The sequence below is a fragment of the Schistocerca gregaria genome, chromosome 3, assembly GCF_023897955.1.
Source record: "Schistocerca gregaria isolate iqSchGreg1 chromosome 3, iqSchGreg1.2, whole genome shotgun sequence".
NCBI classification, from domain to species: Eukaryota; Metazoa; Arthropoda; class Insecta; order Orthoptera; family Acrididae; genus Schistocerca; species Schistocerca gregaria.
This window is the reverse complement of record NC_064922.1, coordinates 881,851,392-881,872,151: the sequence shown is the minus strand read 5'-3', so window position 1 is coordinate 881,872,151 and position 20,760 is coordinate 881,851,392. Positions and strand designations below refer to the sequence as shown.

General features: G+C 37.6%; 1 protein-coding gene across 4 annotated transcripts in view; it reads left to right on the top strand.

Moving 5' to 3' along the window:
• LOC126355033 (putative leucine-rich repeat-containing protein DDB_G0290503) overlaps positions 1–20,760 on the top strand; it is a 512,513-nt gene that overhangs the window by 117,182 nt on the left and 374,571 nt on the right. For all 4 annotated transcript variants that reach the window (XM_050005182.1, XM_050005180.1, XM_050005181.1 and 1 more), the window contains one exon: positions 19,605–19,865. In XM_050005182.1, coding sequence (XP_049861139.1) covers positions 19,605–19,865 — 261 coding nt within the window. The remainder of the gene's footprint in view (positions 1–19,604; positions 19,866–20,760) is intronic.

Here is a 20,760-nt window from a genome sequence, read left to right as displayed (position 1 = left end):
GGATCACCAGTGGGGAAATAGTGCTCCTCATTGAACATGACAGGTGTATAACATGGGTTTGCTAGGTGCAGAGGGTAAAACAGATGGGTAAAGCAAACAAACAGTGTAACAAAATATGTCCGAATACTAAACAGTTCCTTTACTGGAACACGAACAGGCGCAATCAATCGCAGAATGCATGTACGCAGGTAAATTGGCACAAAAAATTGTGTGAACAAAAATTCAGTCGAGTCTATCTGGTACTTTCCATCACTCATGAAAGCATTATGAGAACAAATGAGGGGTGCCCCTCCATCCATTTATGGGGAATCTGCTTACACAGTTTTTCTTAAGACAACAAGAGTAACATTTTTCACATTGTTGAAGTGTGTAATCAATGAAATATGCAAGTGCAAATAAATGAACTTGGAGGTACCATAAGTTTGTCGTGTAACACTATGATCAAAGCAAAATTGAATTACAAGTAAATGAAATTGAGGCACAAAGGATGAAACTAATCTAACACTGATTAAAGCAAAATACGACATACAAAAAGACAAACTTCAGGTACCATACTTGAAGCTAATTTAAAATACGAGGTCTCTTCAAAAAATTCTGAAACATTCAAAATTTCATGCCAATGATTTGTATGCAATTGGCATCCCTGCACATCACCGTGTTTAATGTGTAACTGCTGGTAGTTTCATTGTTGTATGTTCGTTAGCTATTGTTCAGTGCTGTATTCAGTAGGACATTGTGTCACACATTTTGGGAATTTTGAGATGGCAGAGTTAGAGGAGCCATGCATCTGCATTAAAGTTTGTGTGAAACTCAAGAAAACCATTACAGAGACACACACCAAATGATGCACTAAGCATACAGTGATAAATGCTTAAGCCATACTTAGTATTGCGAATAGTTCACACAGTTTAAAAATGGTCAGGACATCCTTTGACATCTGCTGATGATGCTCATGTCAGGGACATCAATGAAATTATGTGAGCCAATCAAAGACAGGTTGTCTGAGGGATTGCAGAAGAATTGGAACATTTCAGTTGGATCATGTCATAAAATTCTGATACAGCATCTTGGAATGCATGATGTTGCCACCAAGTTCATCCCACAGCTCATGAGTCATTGAAGACCAGAAAGACTTTCACCTCACAATCTGTGAAGAGCTTTTGGATCATGCACATGAGGATGATATGTTCTTTAAGAGAAACATAACTGGTAATGAGATGTGGGTCTGTGGTTATGATGTTGACACCAAGGTTCAGTCTTCACAATGGGTCGGGAAAGGTTCTCCAAGACCAAAAAAGTTCATTAAGTCAGGTCACATGTCAAAACCATGCCAATAGTTTTCTGTGACTTTGAAGGATTAGTTCATCATGAATTTGTGACACAGGGGAAAACTGTTGAATTATGGTACTATTGGGACACGTTCTGACAACTGAAAGAAAATATTAGAATGTAAAGCAGTCTGAAATGTGGCAAGACAATTCATGGCTCTTGCACCACGTTAATGCACCCATACATTCATCCCTGTTGGTGTGTGACTATTGCACAAAAAAACAAAATCATTGTGCCACCTCATCCTCGATACTCTCCAGACCTGGCGCCTGTGAACTTTTTTTTTATTTCCAATGTTGAAAACTGATGAAAGAACAAAGATTTGCAATGATAGAGGAGATAAAAGAAAATTCGCAGATGTGCTTCGCATGATCCGGCAAGAGGCATACCAAGGCTGCTTTGGAAGTGGAAATGGCATTGGGAGCAGTGTGTCAATTGTGGAGGAGACTATTTCGAAAGAGATCATGCTTAATAAGGAAAAGGTAAGTGAAGAAAAAATTTTGTGGCCAGAATTCCAGAATTTTCTGAACAGACTTCGTAGTTAGGTCTTTCAGTCTTTAACAGCCACATGTATTGTGCCACAGGGTTTTGCATGTAGTTAACAAAAAGAGATTGGATCTTGCCACACTCACTATTATTCAACAGGCTCCATAAAGCAAATGGAAAAAAATAGCATTTGGCGTCATTGACCGGGAGGCCCCTTATGGGGCAGGTCCGGTTGCCTTGGTGCAGGTCTTATTACATTCGATCCCACATTGGGCGACCTGTGTGCCGGATGGGGATGAAACGATGATGAAGACAGCACAACACCCAGTTCCTGAGTGGGTAAAATCCCTGCCCAAGCTGGGAATCAAACTCTGGCTCCTTAGGATGGTAGTCTGTCATGCTGACCATTAAGCTATCAGGGCAGACATAAACCAGATAATCCATGCTTAGGACATGATACTACAAGGCGGGTGCTGAATAATGTTTTCCTGAAGTATGGTGTCAATCTCACTTACCAGTGCTTCTTAGGTGTCACGGGAGCCTGCAATTCTGTTTGCTTTATAGACAACACACAAACAACTCACCATTGATGTTTCCGTGGGTTGTGGACATGTCTGGTTGCACTATCTCAAGCTGCTAAGTTCCAGTAATGAAATAATTTGAACATAAACTTATTGCTTCATTAATTGTGTGGACAGCTTGGCATCAGCTTGGGAAGTGTAGGGTGTTCTGGATGCTTCATGCTTTACGAAAAACTTCATGCGCTGGAGCAAACAGGTGTGTAGCAGAGAAAACGTGTCCTCTGATGCATACAGTTCATGACACAGTTTTGTTGCTGGGTGATGTATCATCTGCTACAGTGTGAGATCATCTGCTAGGGCAGACGGGTGGTGGGCATGAATGTGTAGTGCATCGACACACTGGCAGTACCTCTACTGTTGCTGTTGCTGTGCCTAATAATGATAATTGTGATAATAATAACAATAATGATAGTGACAGATATGAAATAATTTATAGGTGTACAAAATAGATGTTTTCTAATGTAATGAATTGTGGAGAAAGGAAGTTTAAGGAGTCTACACCAGCTAAGAATACTGGGAAGTGAGGAAGATCTTGTTGGAAACAAGGATGTGCGAGGGTAATGAGTGTGTACAGGGACAAGGATAATCATTATTGTTGCTTTAGTGGATATCTCATGAACTGTCTTCTGAAGCTGTATGTTTTATTCAGTTCTCTAATATAATGTGGGAGGCTATTTCAGAGTTGGGTTCCTGATAATGAAGAGGATGTCAGGAAAAGGACTGAACGATGGAGTGGAACTGGAAGAATTCTGCTCTGATGGGAGAGGGTGTTTATGCCATGCTGTTCAGAGAAGAACGTTAAGGTCAAGGAGAAGTATGAGGGACAATGTTCATTACTAAGATAGTAGAGAAACTTACATGCTACTTTGCATGCAGCCAGGATAACTATGGATATGATAGTGAAATATTATCGGGCAGGAATCTAAAATATGTACAAGTGTGCACACAACATGAATAAATACAGCTGTTAGTAAAAATTAAGAGAGTATGAATTGCGTCCAAGTCATAAGCATATGAGTAATCCCAGAACAAAATAAAAACCATGGCAGTAACATATTTCTTACATTTTTGTGGTCCTGCTTGACATTTGGATGACAAATGTAATAAATGTACACCGATGTTCAAAAGGGCCTGATTGACAGTTTGATGACAAGTATAGCAGACAGACATCATTAGATATATGTTACAGTTGTGGTTTTGTATTTGGATTATTTTAATTTCTGATTATTTGTGTACCATACGAATTGCACATAGTTCGTACTTCACAGCTGTATTTATGCCAGGGTGCATATTTGTATTCCAGATTTCCTCCTTAAAGATGAGCAATACTTGGAATTACAGTAACAATAACTAAAAGAACAATATTATGAAAAGGATAGTTGCTACTCACCATATAGGTGCTGAGCTGTAGATAGGTCCAATGACAAGGCTGTCATAAAGTAAGCCTTCAGCCAACAAATCTTTTTGGAAATAGACAACATACACACATCACAGTTAGTTAATTAGTTAGTTAAGTATTCCATTGATAAATAGCACAGAAAAACCGTGGAATGTGTCAAATATACAAGAAATGCGTACAAGAAACATTTTTTTTTTTCATAATAGCCTTATAACTAAATATTTCTATTACCTATCCCATTCCTTTAAATGGCACAAAATGCATAGATTATATCTCCAGATTTATTTACTCATATTCAAGAATTCATCTATGGTATAGAAGGAGTTGTCAAGGAGGTATGGTATGATTTCAGTTTGTTTTTGAAGCTATTACTGCTGTCTATCAGACATTTTATTTCATCTGGTAATTTATCAAAAAGTTTTATAGCAGCATATTTTACCCCTTTCTGTGCCAAAGATAGGTTAAGTAAAGGATAGTGTAGGTCTTTCTTTTTTCTGGCATTGTAATTATGAAGGTCGCTGTTGATTTTAAACTGGTCCATGTTGTTGAGAAAAAATTTCATTACTGAGTAAACGTACTGTGAAGCTGTTATAAGAATTCGTAACCTTTTTAACAGATGCCTACAAGATGTGCGACTATAAACCCCACAAATTATTCTAACTACTTTCTTTTGAGCAGTGAATACTTTTTGCCTAAGTTTTGAATTGCCCCAGAATATTATTCCGTAAGACATCAGAGAGTGGAAGTATGCAAAGTATGTTAGCTTACTAATTTCTACATTCTCAAAATTGGCAATTATTCTGATTGCAAAAGTTGCTGAACCTAGTCGCTTTAGGAGATCCAAAATATGACTTTTCCAATTAAGATTCTCATCTATATGTACACCCAAAAACTTAGTATGCTCTACTCTGGCTACTGACTTTTTTTTATATGTTATGTTTATTGGAGGAATTATACTTTTTGCAGCAGAAAATTGGATGCACTGTGTTTTTTCAAAGTTCAAAGCAAGCCCATTCACAGAAAACCAATTAATGACGTTTCCAAAGACCTTATTTGTATCATTTTCTATCGGACTTTCTTTTACTGGATTAATAATTATGCTTGTATCATCAGCAAACAGTGTCAGTTCAGCATCTTGTTTCACATAAGAAGGGAGGTCATTCACATATATCAAGAACAGGAGGGGACCTATTATGTGTGATGATCACACTAACATGACCACAGTCTCTGGCTGCTGAGGCCATGTCAGCCTATATGTCTATTTTCGACGAAGGCTTTGTTGGCTGAAAGCTTACTTTCTGACAGTCTTTTTGTTGTGCTTATCTGTGACTCTGCCATATGCTGAGTAGCTAGCAACTATGCTTTTCATAATATTGTTACATTTCAACCTGAATTTTTTAAATAAAAGAACAATAACATCTGACAGCTGTAAGTAGAAATGAACATATTCAGTAATTACATGAAGGATGTGGAATCACCTCACATCAAATTACTTCTTTTACCAGTTTCATTCACCAATGTCTTATAGCACCATCATCTGGGTAACTCATAATTTAAGACAAACATATTTGTTGCATAGAAATATGTAATTAGTATAATATGTAGTATCCATTCTAAAACCTCTTGTAGACATTTCTTTAAACACATGAGCATAATGAAAACAGCCTCACAGTACATCTACTCCCTTATGAATTTTGTTGTTGAAAAACAGCAGTAACAATCATAAATATAATACTAGACAGAGAAATAAGTTAAACTATCCCTCATATAGTTTGAGACCAGCGAAGGAAGGAGTGAGCAGCCATAAAAATATTTGACTTCCTACCAAGTGATGTAATGATTGTGATGGCCATGAAAATTAACTTCGAACAAATACTGAAATCGTATCCACTTGGTAACTCCTCTACCCCAAAGAAGAATTTTTGAATGTATAGCAATTGTGTGTGTGTGTGTGTGTGTGTGTGTGTGTTTTTGTGCATGCGTGAATAGAATAGAATCTTTATTGTCGCTTGACATGTGATATACAATCATTTGATTGAAACATTGCTGACTTGTCAGTGAATAATTCTTTGCCCCCCCCCCATGAATCATGCTACCCACCCAGATTGCCATACCGTAGGTGCAAAGAACAACGAAGGGGAATCTGTTGAGAGGCCAGACAAACGTGTGGTTCCTGAAGAGGGGCAGCAGCCTTTTCAGTAGTTGCACGGGGCAACAGTCTGGATGATTGACTGATTTGGCCTAGTAACACTAATCAAAACGGCCTTGCTGTGCTGGTACTGCGAATGGCTTAAAGCAAGGGGAAACTACAGCCGTAAAATTTTTACCGAGGGCATGCAGCTTTACTGTATGGTTAAATGATGATGGTGTCTTCTTGGGTAAAATATTCCGAAGGTAAAATAGTCTCCCATTTGGATCTCTGGCGGGGACTACTCAAGATGACATCATTATCAGGCAAAAAAAAAAAAAAAGACGTTCTGCGGATTGGAGTGTGGAATGTCAGATCCCGTAATCGGGTAGGTAGGTTAGAAAACTTAAAAAGGGAAATGGATAGGTTAAAGTTAGATATAGTGGGAATTAGAGAATTTGGGTGGCAGGAGGAACAAGACTTCTGGTCAGGTGAATACAGGATTAAAAATACAAAATCAAATAGGGGTAATGCAGGAGTAGGTTTAATAATGAATAAAAAAAAAAATAGGAGTGCGGGTAAGCTACTACAAACAGCATAGTGAACGCATTATTGTGGCCAAGATAGACACGAAGCCCACACCTACTACAGTAGTACAAGTTTATATGCCAACTAGCTCTGCAGATGATGAAGAAATTGATGAAATGCATAATGAGATAAAAGACATTATTCAGGTAGTGAAGGGAGACAAAAATTTAATAGTCATGGGTGACTGGAATTCGAGAATAGGAAGAGGGAGAGAAGGAAACATAGTAGGTGAATATGGATTGGTGCTAATAAATGAAAGAGGAAGTCGCCTGGTAGAGTTTTGCACAGAGCATAACTTAATCATAGCTAACACTTGGTTCAAGAATCATGAAAAAAGGTTGTTTACATGCAATAATCCTGGAGATACTAGAAGGTTTCAGATTATATAATGGTAAGACAGAGATTTAGGAACCAGGTTTTAAATTGTAAGACATTTCCAGGGGCAGATGTGGACTCTGACCACAATCTATTGGTTTTGAACTGTAGATTAAAACTGAAGAAACTGCAAAAAGGTGGGAATTTAAGGAGATAGGACCTGGATAAACTGACTAAACCAGAGGTTGTACAGAGTTTCAGGGAGAGCATAAGGGAATGGGGAAAAGAAATACAGTAGAAGAAGAATGGGTGGCTCTGAGGGATGAACTAGTGAAGGCAGCAGAGGACCAAGTAGGTAAAAAGACGAGGGCTAGTAGAAATCCTTGGGTAACAGAAGAAATATTAAATTTAATTGGTGAAAGGAGAAAATATAAAAATGCAGTAAATGAAGCAGGCAAAAAGGAATACAAACAACAGGAAGTGCAAAATGAGTAAGCAGGGATGGCTAGAGGACAAATGTAAGGATGTAGAGGCTTATCTCATTAGGGGTAAGACAGATACTGCCTACAGGAAAATTAAAGAGACCTTTGGAGAAAGGAGAACCACTTGTATGAATATCAAGAACTCAAATGGAAACCCAGTTCTAAGCAAAGAAGGGAAAGCGGAAAGTTGGAAGGAGTATATAGAGGGTCTATACAAGTCCAATGTACTTGAGGACAATATTATGGAAATGGAAGAGGATGTAGATGAAGATGAAATTGGAGATACGATACTGCGTGAAGAGTTTGACAGAACACTGAAAGACCTGAGTCAAAACAAGGCCCCTGGAGTAGACAACATTCCATTAGAACTACTGACGGCCTTGGGAGAGCCAGTCCTGACTAAACTCTACCATCTGGTGAGCAAGATGTATGAGACAGGCGAAATACCCTCAGACTTCAAGAAGAACATAATAATTCCAATCCCAAAGAAAGCAGGTGTTGACAGGTGTGAAAATTACTGAACTATCAGTTTAATAAGTCACAGCTGCAAAATACTAACACGAATTCTTTAGAGACGAATGAAAAAACTGGTAGAAGCCGACCTCTGGGAAGATCAGTTTGGATTCCGTAGAAATATTGGAACACATGAGGCAATTCTGACTTTACAACTTATCTTAGAAGCTAGATTAAGGAAGGGCAAACCTACGTTTCTAGCATTTGTAGACTTAGAGTAAGCTTTTGACAATGTTGACTGGAATACTCTCTTTCAAATTCTGAAGGTGGCAGGGGTAAAATACAGGGAGCGAAAGGCTATTTACAATTTTTACAGAAACCAGATGGTAGTTATAAGAGTCGAGGGGCATGAAAGGGAAGCAGTGGTGGGAAGGGAGTGAGACAGGGTTGTAGCCCATCCCTGATGTTATTCAATCTGTATATTGAGCAAGCAGTAGAGGAAACAAAAGAAAAATTGGAGTAGGTATTAAAATCTATGGAGAAGAAATACAAACTTTGAGGTTTGCTGATGACATTGTAATTCTATCAGAGACAGCAAAGGACTTGGAAGAGCAGTTGAACGGAATGGACAGTGTCTTGAAAGGAGGATATAAGATGAACATCAACAAAAGCAGAAAGAGGATAATGGAATGTAGTTGAATTAAGTCGGGTAATGCTGAGGGAATTAGATTAGGAGCAAAATAACTGACGGTGGTTGAAGTAGAGAAGATATAAAATGTAGACTGGCAATGGCAAGGAAAGCGTTTCTGAAGAAGAGAAATTTGTTAACATCGAGTATAGATTGAAGTGTCAGGAAGTCGTTTCTGAAAGTATTTGTATGGAGTGTAGCCATGTATGGAAGTGAAACATGGATGATAAATAGTTTAGACAACAAGAGAATAGAAGCTTTCGAAATGTGGAGCTACAGAAGAATGCTGAACATTAGATGGGTAGATCACATAACTAATGAGGAAGTGTTAAATAGAATTGGGGAGAAGAGGAGTTTGTGGCACAACTTGACAAAAGAAAGGGACCGGTTAGTAGGACATGTTCTGAGGCATCAAGCGATTACAAATTTAGCATTGGAGGGCAACGTGGAGGGTAAACATCATAGAGGGAGACCAAGGGATGAATACACTAAGCAGATTCAGAAGGATGTAGGTTGCAGTAAGTACTGGGAGATGAAGAAGCTTGCACAGGATAGGGTAGCATGGAAAGCTGCATCAAACCAGTCTCAGAACTGAAGACCACAACAACAACAACAACTGCTTAAGTATACATTAAAACAATATACATTAAAATAAATCATATGCATGGTTCCAGAAGCACATTACCACATAAAAAGATAATTACATTAGTTCTCTTCTGATTTCTTAAAATTTCCACAGTGTTTTGAAATTATTCTTTTTAAGTATTTTTCATGTTTGTTTCTCTAGTATATAAATATGGACGTACTTTAAAGAGCACATACTTTCAAAATAGTAGTATATATGTATACATCCAGATATTTAGATAGATAGTTCACACTATACATAGTTTATAAGTGTGGACACATATAAAAAGAACATTTACTTCCATTAAAAGGAAACATAGGCATATGCATAGAATATAATGTAGAAAAATCCAGAAAACATAACAAATGTAAGATCTCCTACTTGTCTCCCTCATTTAGAAAATCCTTCACACTGTAGTAGCATTTGCTTGTTAAATATTTTTCAATGTTTCCATGTGAAGGTTCTAGCTTCCAGTCCTTCAACTTTGTATGCATTTTATTGCTAAGCTTCAAAGCCATTTTAATATGGATTATTTTCAAACAACGTTAGTCTGTGGAATGATAACATGTAATATTGCTTGTGCTTTGTTTTGTAAGCATGTGTTAATAAATTTCCCTGAAAAAGATGTGGGTTTATTAACTCAAAGAGAAGTGTTTTACACATAATCCTGGAAGGAATTGTCAGTAAGTCAAGGTTTGCAAATAAAGCTTTGCATTATTGTCTACTGTTTGTTCCAGTCAGAGCACGATAATTTTTTTCTGTTGCTTGAACACATTGCGGAGACTTCTTTTTTCAGCTCCCCAAAAAATTATGCCATATCTTACAACTGCTATAAAATATGTATGATACACAATTTTCCTAACAGCTAAGTCAGTTACTTTTGTTAGAACCCTCATTGTGTAAGCAGAGCTATTTACCTGCTTCAATAAGCAAACCACATGATTAGTCCATTTGACAGAATGTGCAGTTAACAGTTCTCTGCTTTCATAACTTAACTGTGTTATATATTCAACAGCTTGTTTTGGCCAGAAGTGTACAATTTGTGTTTGTGTTAGGTTTAGTTTCATAGCATTAGTATTTATCCAGTGTTATAGTTCTTGAAGAGTCTGTATTGTTTTCTGTGCTAATTCTTCAATGTTTTTATTGCTGTTGAGTCATCTGCATACAGAATTGTATCTGAAGGTACCTTACCTGGCAAGTCATTTATATAATATAGAAATAGTAAGGGGCCTTGGGTACACCTGCTTGTATTTCCTTCCAACTAGAGCAAGCTTTCTCGCTGTTATCTTGTATAACTACCCTCTGCTTCCTATTTTTGAGATACCACTTGAACCAATTTAAAGTTTTTTCATGAAAGTCGCAAACAGCTAATTTGTGGAGCAGCTGCTTATGGTTTACCATGTCAAATGCCTTACCGAGGTCACAGAAGATACCGGATACACTCTCCTTGTTATCAAGGCATTTGCTTATTTTAGTGATTAGTTCATTAATAGTAGTGCTTTGGTCCTTCCTAAATCCATACTGATTATTAAGAATAATGTTATGTTTTTTGCTATATTTTTCTAGTTTGTTACACACTACTTGCTCAAATATTTTAGAAATAGTTGGAAATATTGATACTGGCCGAAAAATTCCTATTTCCTCTTGTCTGCCCTTTTTGTGGATACGTCAAACTTTTGCATACTTCAGCCTGTCCAGAAAGCAGCCCACATCAAACGATTGATTTACTATGTGGCAAAGTTGGGGTGCAATATTATCACATCCTGCCTTTATTATTTTTGTTGGGACTTCATCCTAGCCCACAGATTTGAGATTTTTTAGGGATTTTAGAATGTTAGCCACTTGATAGCAGGATACCTTAGTGAATTAGAATTCTACTGATCTGTGCTGCATTATATTGGGACTTCTATGTGGAGGAGGGAGATTGTCAATTTTCGTAGAATTTATGTAATACCTGTTGAATTCTTGGCAAATATGTCTGGAGTTTGTAATCATTTCTCCATCTATTTCTAATTTATGATTAAAACTTTTGTTTTTTATGCACGTATTTCACTCCTGACAATTTTCCATACAGCTTTTGATTTATTTGTGGCATCTGATATGTATTTATTGTTTCCATTTGTTTTGCATGTTTAACTACTCTCCCAAATATTTTTTTTTGTATTTGTTTACATAGCTGACAAACTCTGCATCGTGGTTGTTCTTTGCTTCCATGTGCAGTTTCCTCTTTCTAATACTAGAGATCCTGATGTCTTCAGTTATCTAAGAGTTCTTTTTACAGTTTTTGTCACCATCTGTTATGAAGGGGAAGTATTCGTTGAAAATATTCATGAATTCTGCTACAAAAGCATTGTAGTTTGTGTTTACTGAGTACCGCTTGCTGAAAGGCCAGGACGTTTCATTTAGTCTTAAGACAAATGAATTCACATTGTGGTGGCTGAAGTTCCTGACTCATTTCACTGTTACAGTTGTATATAAATTTGGCAATGGGATAAAAAGGGCTGAATGGTCACACATACCTAATTCTAAGATGAACTTTACTGTAGCACCGTAGTTGATACTGCTCACTATATTATCTATATATGTTGCAGAAGATGCTGTTATTCTAGTGTACTAACTAAAGTTTAATTTTAAGCCATTTGTAGATAACGTATCCCTCAGAGAAACAGCAAACCTGTCATCAGGTCTTACATTTATGTTGAAGTCAGCACAAATTATGACATTTTTACATAACTTTTCTTCCTGAAATCTACATACCAATGTTTCATATTTGTCTAAAAATGCACATGTGGCTGAATAGTCAGGGATATGATATAAACTAATAATTAATATACTATATTACAAAAGTTCAGTACAGCAGCTTTCAAATAATAGTTCCTTGTTCAAGCAATTAAAAGTCTGCCTGACTCAAAGCTTAGTGATTCTTCTGCTAGAATGCACGGTCCTTTGTCTACAGAAACTCACTTCTAAATTGTAACCTGAAAGTGAGTTTATCAAGTCTATATTTTTCACTTTCAAGCCAGTGCTCGTTTAAGCATATAACTTTTACAGAATTTGTGTTCTCTTGAAACACTTCTAGTTCATACAATTTGTTCATCATTCCTATTGATAAACCGCCTATGTTAAGCTACATTTTGAAATTATTATGAACTAAATCAGACAGAGAACCATTTAATTGGTCATTGAATGTGGCACCTGAGTGGGTCTTTAGTTCTAAATTGAATTCTATTATTTTGTTTCTCATGGACCAAATTCCATGGGAATTGGTTCACTCTGTTAGTTTCCCTGTGACGGATCACTCAGCACAATAACAGACGTATTTCTACTTTCATTGACAAGAGAGATCTCTTCAAGAGCATTGCTTATGTTAGGAGCTAGCATCCTTTTACCATATTTGTTGAGATGCATTCCATGGTTTGTGAAACAGTTTCTGTCATAGTTACTAATGTCTATCACATTAACATTCACAAACTTGGTACAGAAGTTTTTCAGCATCAATTTAGTAAGTCTGATTTCTTTGTTAATGCACAACCAGTCTGGTATTTTTCAATGTTTGCATGTGAAGATTCTAGCTTCCAGTCCTTCAACTTTGTATGCATTTTATTGCTAAGCTTCAAAGCCATTTTAATATGGATTATTTTCAAACAACGTTAGTCTGTGGAATGATAACATGTAATATTGCTTGTGCTTTGTTTTGTAAGCATGTGTTAATAAATTTCCCTGAAAAAGATGTGGGTTTATTAACTCAAAGAGAAATGTTTTACACATAATCACGGAAGGAATTGTCAGTAAGTCAAGGTTTGCAAATAAAGCTTTGCATTATTGTCTACTGTTTGTTCCAGTCAGAGCGCGATAATTTTTTTCTGTTGCTTGAACACATTGAGGAGACTTCTTTTTTCAATGTTGTTACGATGACATTGGTGAAATTTAGGAACCGCAGCACCTTAAACAGCTTCTTAACAAAGGCACTAGCTTCATTTCTGTAGATGTTATTAACACCCACTATGAGCACAGCACAATCAGTCCTTGTGAAATCAGAACGTTCTTTGTTAACACTCACCAGGTTTTATGATTCCACAAACTTGAACACAGTCATTCACATTGTTTGTCAATAATTCTGGAATGTTTCATGCATGACTATTGCCAAGTAGTTTCACTTTGTTCTTTTGTAGTCGTTTTTCCACTGCTGAGGTGCTGTTTGATGTACACTTACCATATCCTTTGAAAAACCATTATTACATGATGCTGAGATGTTTTTCTCAGTTCCCTGGTGCTTATGGCAGTCTTCTTTTGATGAAGTATAATTTTTTACGGTGAATCAGCATGTCTGCTTTGTTTATATGAGATTCTTTATTGTGGTCTTCTAGTGATGGAGAGAAATGTATTTTCTTTTCCAAAAGTGCACTCATAGTCTTCAGAGCAGTATATTTTTTGTTTAGAGCAAACATATCACTTTGAAGTGCTCTGATTATTTCGTCCTTTTTTTCTGATTACGTCTTTAAATTTGCATTCACAGGCATCACTAACGCACATAAAACAAGACCATGTATAATCGTCAGTTACAAATTTTATTCTTACTTTGGAACATTTTTCATGAAACCAATGGTGACAGATGCTACACTGGATACACTTTAATATTTTCTTGTCACAAATCTTGCAGTTGTTTGCACTTTTAAGTTCATTTTTGCTGGTGCAGTTTTCACTTATGACTTTACCGCATGGCGCCATGGCACCATCTTAGTTGAGCGTGTGAGAAATGTAGACATTGAACATACTTGAGCATAGAAGTATTGTAAGAAGGAAAAAGAAAGAAAGAAGTAGAAGCTTAAGAGAGTCATGTAAAAAGTGAGCATGTTGCCCTCCCACATCATAGCGTAATTATGATTCCTAGAACATGCAAATAACCAGAGAGTCATACAATGCTAAACCCTCTCCTGCATCAGTATGCAGGACTCCACATGACCTGGACCATGTGGGATGAGTGGCAGAGATGATTCTAAATCTGTATATATATTGTGGAAGTCTTCAGTTGTTGCTGTTGCTCATGGTAGAATTTTGCATACTATCACTGCTTCAACAAGTGTGCACATATGGACAGAGATGGAATTGTCCTATGTCAGTTTGTGGGATTAGGGGCAGCTCTTGTCATTGGAGTGTGCAGGTCCCTGACCAGGCTGGAAGGGAGTACACATTCTGTGTTTTCCTAAGTGTACTGTGTTATCCAGTGTGTTCATCATTTAATTTAATTGAGAAGTTATCTCACTCAGTGTTTGATCCATATTAGAAAACATCAAGTGACAAAATACTCAAGAACCCATTTCACTGTATATTGTATCTGAAAAGAACAGAACCCACAAGGTTTAAATGTAGTGGAGCCTTTTCAGATGTTGTGTAATGCCAGGCTATCTGCCACAAACTTCCATTGTCTTGCATACCTGTGCTTTGTTGCTGTGTGTTGCCTCCTAATCACCAACTGCTGCTGCCTCCAGTTGTTGATGTTTCTGCATTGTGTCTACATTGCTGACTCAACTCTACTTTCCATTGCTGCTTGCTGACTTGTTACCAACTCATTATTCATAGTGAAGTTGCTGCATTGACTGCTGCCAGTGCAAGCTCGGCTGTATTAGGTGAAATACTATGACAAATGAGTTTGTAACTGCCGTTGGTGGGGAGGCTTGCGTGCCTCAGCGATACAGATAGCCGTACCGTAGGTGCAACCACAACAGAGGGGTATCTGTTGAGAGGCCAGACAAATGTGTGGTTCCTGAAGAGGGGCAGCAGCCTTTTCAGTAGTTGCAGGGGCAACAGTCTGGATGATTGAATGATCTGGCCTTGTAACAATAACCAAAACAGCCTTGCTGTGCTGGTACTGTGAACGGCTGAAAGCAAGGGGAAACTATGGCCATAATTTTCCCCGAGGGCATGCAGCTTTACTGTATGATTAAATGATGATGGCGTCCTCTTGGGTAAAATATTCCGGAGGTAAAATAGTCCCCCATTCGGATCTCTGGGAGGGGACTACTCAAGATGATGTCATTATCAGGAGAAAGAAAACTGGTGTTCTACGGATCGGAGCGTGGAATGTCAGATCCCTTAATCGGGCAGGTAGGTTAGAAAATTTAAAAAGGGAGATGGATAGGTTAAAGTTAGATATAGTGGGAATTAGTGAAGTTCGGTGGCAGGAGGAACACGACTACTGGTCAGGTGACTACAGAGTTATAAACATAAAATCAAATAGGGGTAATGCAGGAGTAGGTTTAATAATGAGTAGGTTTAATAATGAGTAGGAAAATAGGAATGCGGGTAAGCTACTACAAACAGCATAGTGAATGCATTATTGTGGCCAAGATAGACAGAAAGCCCACACTTACTACAGTTGTACAAGTTTATATGCCAACTAGCTCTGCAGATCATGAAGAAATTGAAGAAATGTATGATCAAATGAAAGAAATTATTCAGTTAGTGAAGGGAGATGAAAATTTAATAGTCATGGGTGACTGGAATTCGGTAGTAGGAAAAGGGAGAGAAGGAAACGTAGTAGGTGAATATGGACTGGGGCAAAGAAATGAAAGAGGAAGCCGCCTGGTAGAATTTTGCACAGAGCGCAATTTAATCATAGGTAACACTTGGTTCAAGAATCATAAAAGAAGGCTGTATACATGGAAGAAGCCTGGAGATACTAAAAGGTATCAGGTAGATTATATAATGGTAAGACAGATTTAGGAACCAGGTTTTAAATTGTAAGACATTTCCAGGGGCAGATGTGGACTCTGACCACAATCTATTGGTTATGACCTGTAGATTAAAACTGAAGAAACTGCAAAAAGGTGGGAATTTAAGGAGATGGGACATGGATAAACTAAAAGAACCAGAGGTTGTACAGAGTTTCAGGGAGAGCATAAGGGAGCAATTGACAGGAATGGGGGAAAGAAATACAGTAGAAAAAGAATGGGTAGCTTTGAGGGATGAAGTAGTGAAGGCAGCAGAGGATCAAGTATGTAAAAAGACGAGGGCTAGTAGATATCCTTGGGTAACAGAAGAAATATTGAATTTAATTGATGAAAGGAGAAAATATAAAAATACAGTAAATGAAGCTGGCAAAAAGGAATACAAATGTCTCAAAAATGAGATCGACAGGAAGTGCAAAATGGCTAAGCAGGGATGGCTAGAGGACAAATGTAACGATGTAGAGGGTTATCTCACTAGGGGTAAGATGATACTGCCTACAGGAAAATTAAAGAGACCTTTGGAGATAAGAGAACCACTTGTATGAACATCAAGAGCTCAGATGGAAGCCCACTTCTAAGCAAAGAAGGGAAAGCAGAAAGGTGGAAAGACTGTATAGAGGGTCTATACAGGGCCGATGTACTTGAGGACAATATTATGGAAATGGAAGAGGAGGTAGATGAAGACGAAATGGGAGATAGGATACTGCGTGTAGAGTTTGACAGAGCACTGACAGACCTGAGTCGAAACAAGGCCCCTGGAGTAGACAACATTCCATTGGAACTACTGACGGCCTTGGGAGAGCCAGTCCTGACAAAACTCTACCATCTGGTGAGCAAGATGTATGAGACAGGCGAAATACCCTCAGACTTCAAGAAGAATATAATAATTCCAATCCCAAAGAAAGCAGGTGTTGACAGATGTGAAAATTACCGAACTATCAGTTTAATAAGTCACAGCTGCAACATATTAACGCGAATTCTTTACAGACGAATGGAAAAACTAGTAGAAGCCGACCTCTGGGAAGATCAGTTTGGATTCCGTAGAAATGTTTGAACACGTGAGGCAATACTGACCCTACGACTTATCTTAGAAGCTAGATTAAGGAAGGGCAAACCTACATTTCTAGCATTTGTAGACTTAGAGAAAGCTTTTGACAATGTTGACTGGAATACTCTCTTTCAAATTCTGAAGGTGTCATGGGTAAAATATAGGGAGCGAAAGGCTATTTACAATTTTTACAGAAACCAGATGGCAGTTATAAGAGTCGAGGGACATGAAAGGGAAGCAGTGGTTGGGAAGGGAGTGAGACAGGATTGTAGTCTCTCCCTGATGTTATTCAATCTGTATATTGAGCTAGCAGTAAAGTAAAAAAAAGAAAAATTTGGAGTAGGTATTAAAATCTATGGAGAAGAAATAAAAACTTTGAAGTTTGCCGATGACATCGTAATTCTGTCAGAGACAGCAAAGGACTTGGACGAGCAGTTGAACGGAATGGATAGTGTCTTGAAAGGAGGATATAAGATGAACATCAACAAAAGCAAAACGAGGATAATGGAATGTAGTCAAATTAAGTCTGGCGATGCTGAGGGAATTAGATTAGGAAATCAGACACTTAAAGTAGTAAAGGAGTTTTGCTATTTGGGGAGCAAAATAACTGATGATGGTCGAAGTAGAGAGGATATAAAACATAGACTGACAATGGCAAGGAAAGCGTTTCTGAAGAAGAGAAATTTGTTAACATCGAGTATAGATTTAAGTGTCAGGAAGTCATTTCTGAAAGTATTTGTATGGAGTGTAGCCATGTATGGAAGTGAAACATGGACGCTAAATAGTTTGGACAAGAAGAGAATAGAAGCTTTCGAAATGTGGTGTTACAGAAGAATGCTGAAGATTAGATGGGTAGATCACATAACTAATGAGAAAGTGTTGGGGAGAAGAGAAGTTTGTGGCACAACTTGACCAGAAGAATGGATCGTTTGGTAGGACATGTTCTGAGGCATCAGGGGATCACCAATTTAGTATTGGAGGGCAGTGTAGAGGGTAAAAATCGTAGAGGGAGACCAAGAGATGACTACACTAAGCAGATTCAGAAGGATGTGGGTTGCAGTGGGTTCTGGGAGATGAAGAAGCTTGCACAGGAGTAGCATGGAGAGCTGCATCAAACCAGTCTCAGGACTGAAGACCACAACAACAACAGTTTATTGTAGGCTGCCAATCTACCTATTTCAGTTTCTTAACAATCTAGCAGATTCAGAGCAAATTCAACGAACATGTGATGCATGGAGTCTTTTGTATTTACTTTTCACTTGTGATTTTTGATTAAATTCCTTCTGGGAATGGTTTAAAATTGCTGTAGTCTTGATTTGTAATTATTATTCCTTGTTAATGGTGTTGTTATCAAGAGAAGTAGAATGTTATTTCTTCTTTGCTGATTATAACTAGTTTCTAAAAATTAATGTCAAGATATTGGATAGATAAAAAATCTACCCACAAGCAACGTCAGGAGAACACACTTATAAAAAAAGGTTTTACATATGCAAGCTGTATGAGCTAGTGGCTCCTTCTTCTGGCAGAAGAGTTGAAGGGAAAGGAAGAGGGGTGAAGGAAAAGGACTGGAGGGAGCTAGGAAAAGGGGTAGAGTTCGGGAAAGTCACCCAGAACTCCAGATCAGGGGACACTTACTGGACAGGATAAGAAAGAAAGACTGATTGCTGGAGACTGCATCATGCGAGATATGAAAACCTGAGAGCTTAAAGGTAATATGCAAGAGAGAGATTTCTGCTATAATGTTGTGCACCACTTAATAAGTATGAAAAGCTAAGTGCATTGTATTTAAGAGGTGAGAGGAGGACAGACAGGTTAGAAAATGAAAGATGTGGAAAACTAAAATGGAGTGAAGAAAGGAGTAGTTACCGTGAGAAATGTTGAGATGAAAGAAATTAAATTAAGCCCAGAATTAATGCAAATTAAGCCCAAATGGACAGTGAGAACAAAGGACATGTAGTGCTAGTTCCCACTTGTGGAGCACTGCAAAACTCTTGTCTGGCGGAAGAATGAAGATGGCGTGCATGGTAAAATAGGCACCAAGATCACAATTGTCATGTTGTAGAGTGTGCTCTGCAACAAGATTTTGTGTGTTGCTGGTGTACACCCTCTTCCTATGCCCATTCATCCTAACTGACAACTTTGTGGTAGTCATACCAATGTAAAAGGCCAAACAGTGTTTATGTAACAGCTCATATATGACCTGTCATTTCCCAGATGGCTCTTCCTTTGATAGTATATGTTTTGCCACTTACAGGGCTGGTAAGAGGCCACAAAGGGCAAGTCTTGCAGCAGGGACAATCACAGGGGTAGGAGCCGTAGGGTAGAGAGATGGGTGAGCATAGGGTCTGACAAGGTTATTGTGGAGATTGGGAGGCCAAAAAAAAGTAGTAACATGAAAATTAGATTAAAGAAAAACAAAAATAAATCTGTACACGCCACACAGTCTACACAAGTGGAGCAGCGGGTGCTAAGCTAGTGTTACATATACACGTAGCTTTGTTTACAAAGTTAGTGAGCTTCTCATAATTAAGTGATCTTTCTGTATGTATGACTACTGGCTGTTGCCTAAAGATTTTATTTCATTTAGCTAGTATTTTTTATCTCTTTACATATACTTATTTGCAATTAAGGAAAATGTTTTCTTCTGTCATTATTTAGAAGGTAATTCCTTCTAGAACTACAGTGGTTAATAAAGATAACTGATATTATTATTTTTTGTTGTTGTTTGAAAGAAGAACTTAACTTATTTCACAGGAAGAGGAGGAGGAGGAGGATTCTAAAATGCAGACTCTCAAGAACATAGAAACATCCTTTTGCACAGAGGATGGTCACAAAAAAGTAATGACATTGTGTAACACTGAAGAAATCAAAGTGCACAGCAGTAGAAATGTGGCTGACAAATCTGAGGATGCAGAATTTGGGATCACTAATGAAATTCAAGAAGCAGAAAAGAAGCTTACTTATTTAGGAGAACATATTTCTTTTGTGAAAGATAAACTGAATTTATTTCAAGAGGTAAAACATGTCTGTAGTGCTATAGTGCTATCACTTACACCTTTTTCTGTCTATGCCATCTCACATTCAATACTAAATAAATGATGACTTCACAGGACATATCTGGGCTTACTGGTCATACAAATGTTCACTTATTATCAACAGGGTAGTACATGACTAACAACTCCAACACTGAGAAAAATAGTAGTGCTGCTTTACAATTAAGTTTATTTAAATGTCACTTCGGAATCACTCACTATTTGAAATGCAACTAACATAAATAGATATAACCAGAATTGAAATGAACAACATGTTAGCACAGAGTTTCGTTAATTTCTTTGAAGACCTGCACTGATCCCAGCTGCTTTCTTTTACAGGTCCTTCTTTTCCACCACAAAAGCCACATAAAAAAGAAATCAGAGTGACTTAAATTTGGGTTCAGTGAGGTTCTAAGATTCCATCATTACATTCACCAAATACTTACAGTATTGGAGATGACATAATCACCAAAAAGTTTTAGAAGTTTGATTAAAAATGAACTTCATAAGTTATCACACAATTTTGCGTAAATCATTGATTACAGACTTTATTTTAGACCTATCACTCATCCACACCAACACATCTGTTTCTTACAATTCATAGAGCTTCATAAGAGTCGCTTCAAGCTCATGTGGTGTAACTCAAATTATTCTTAAATTTGGGTTCAGTGAGGTTCTAAGATTCCATCATTACATTCACCAAATACTTACAGTATTGGAGATGACATAATCACCAAAAAGTTTTAGAAGTTTGATTAAAAATGAACTTCATAAGTTATCACACAATTTTGCGTAAATCATTGATTACAGACTTTATTTTAGACCTATCACTCATCCACACCAACACATCTGTTTCTTACAATTCATAGAGCTTCATA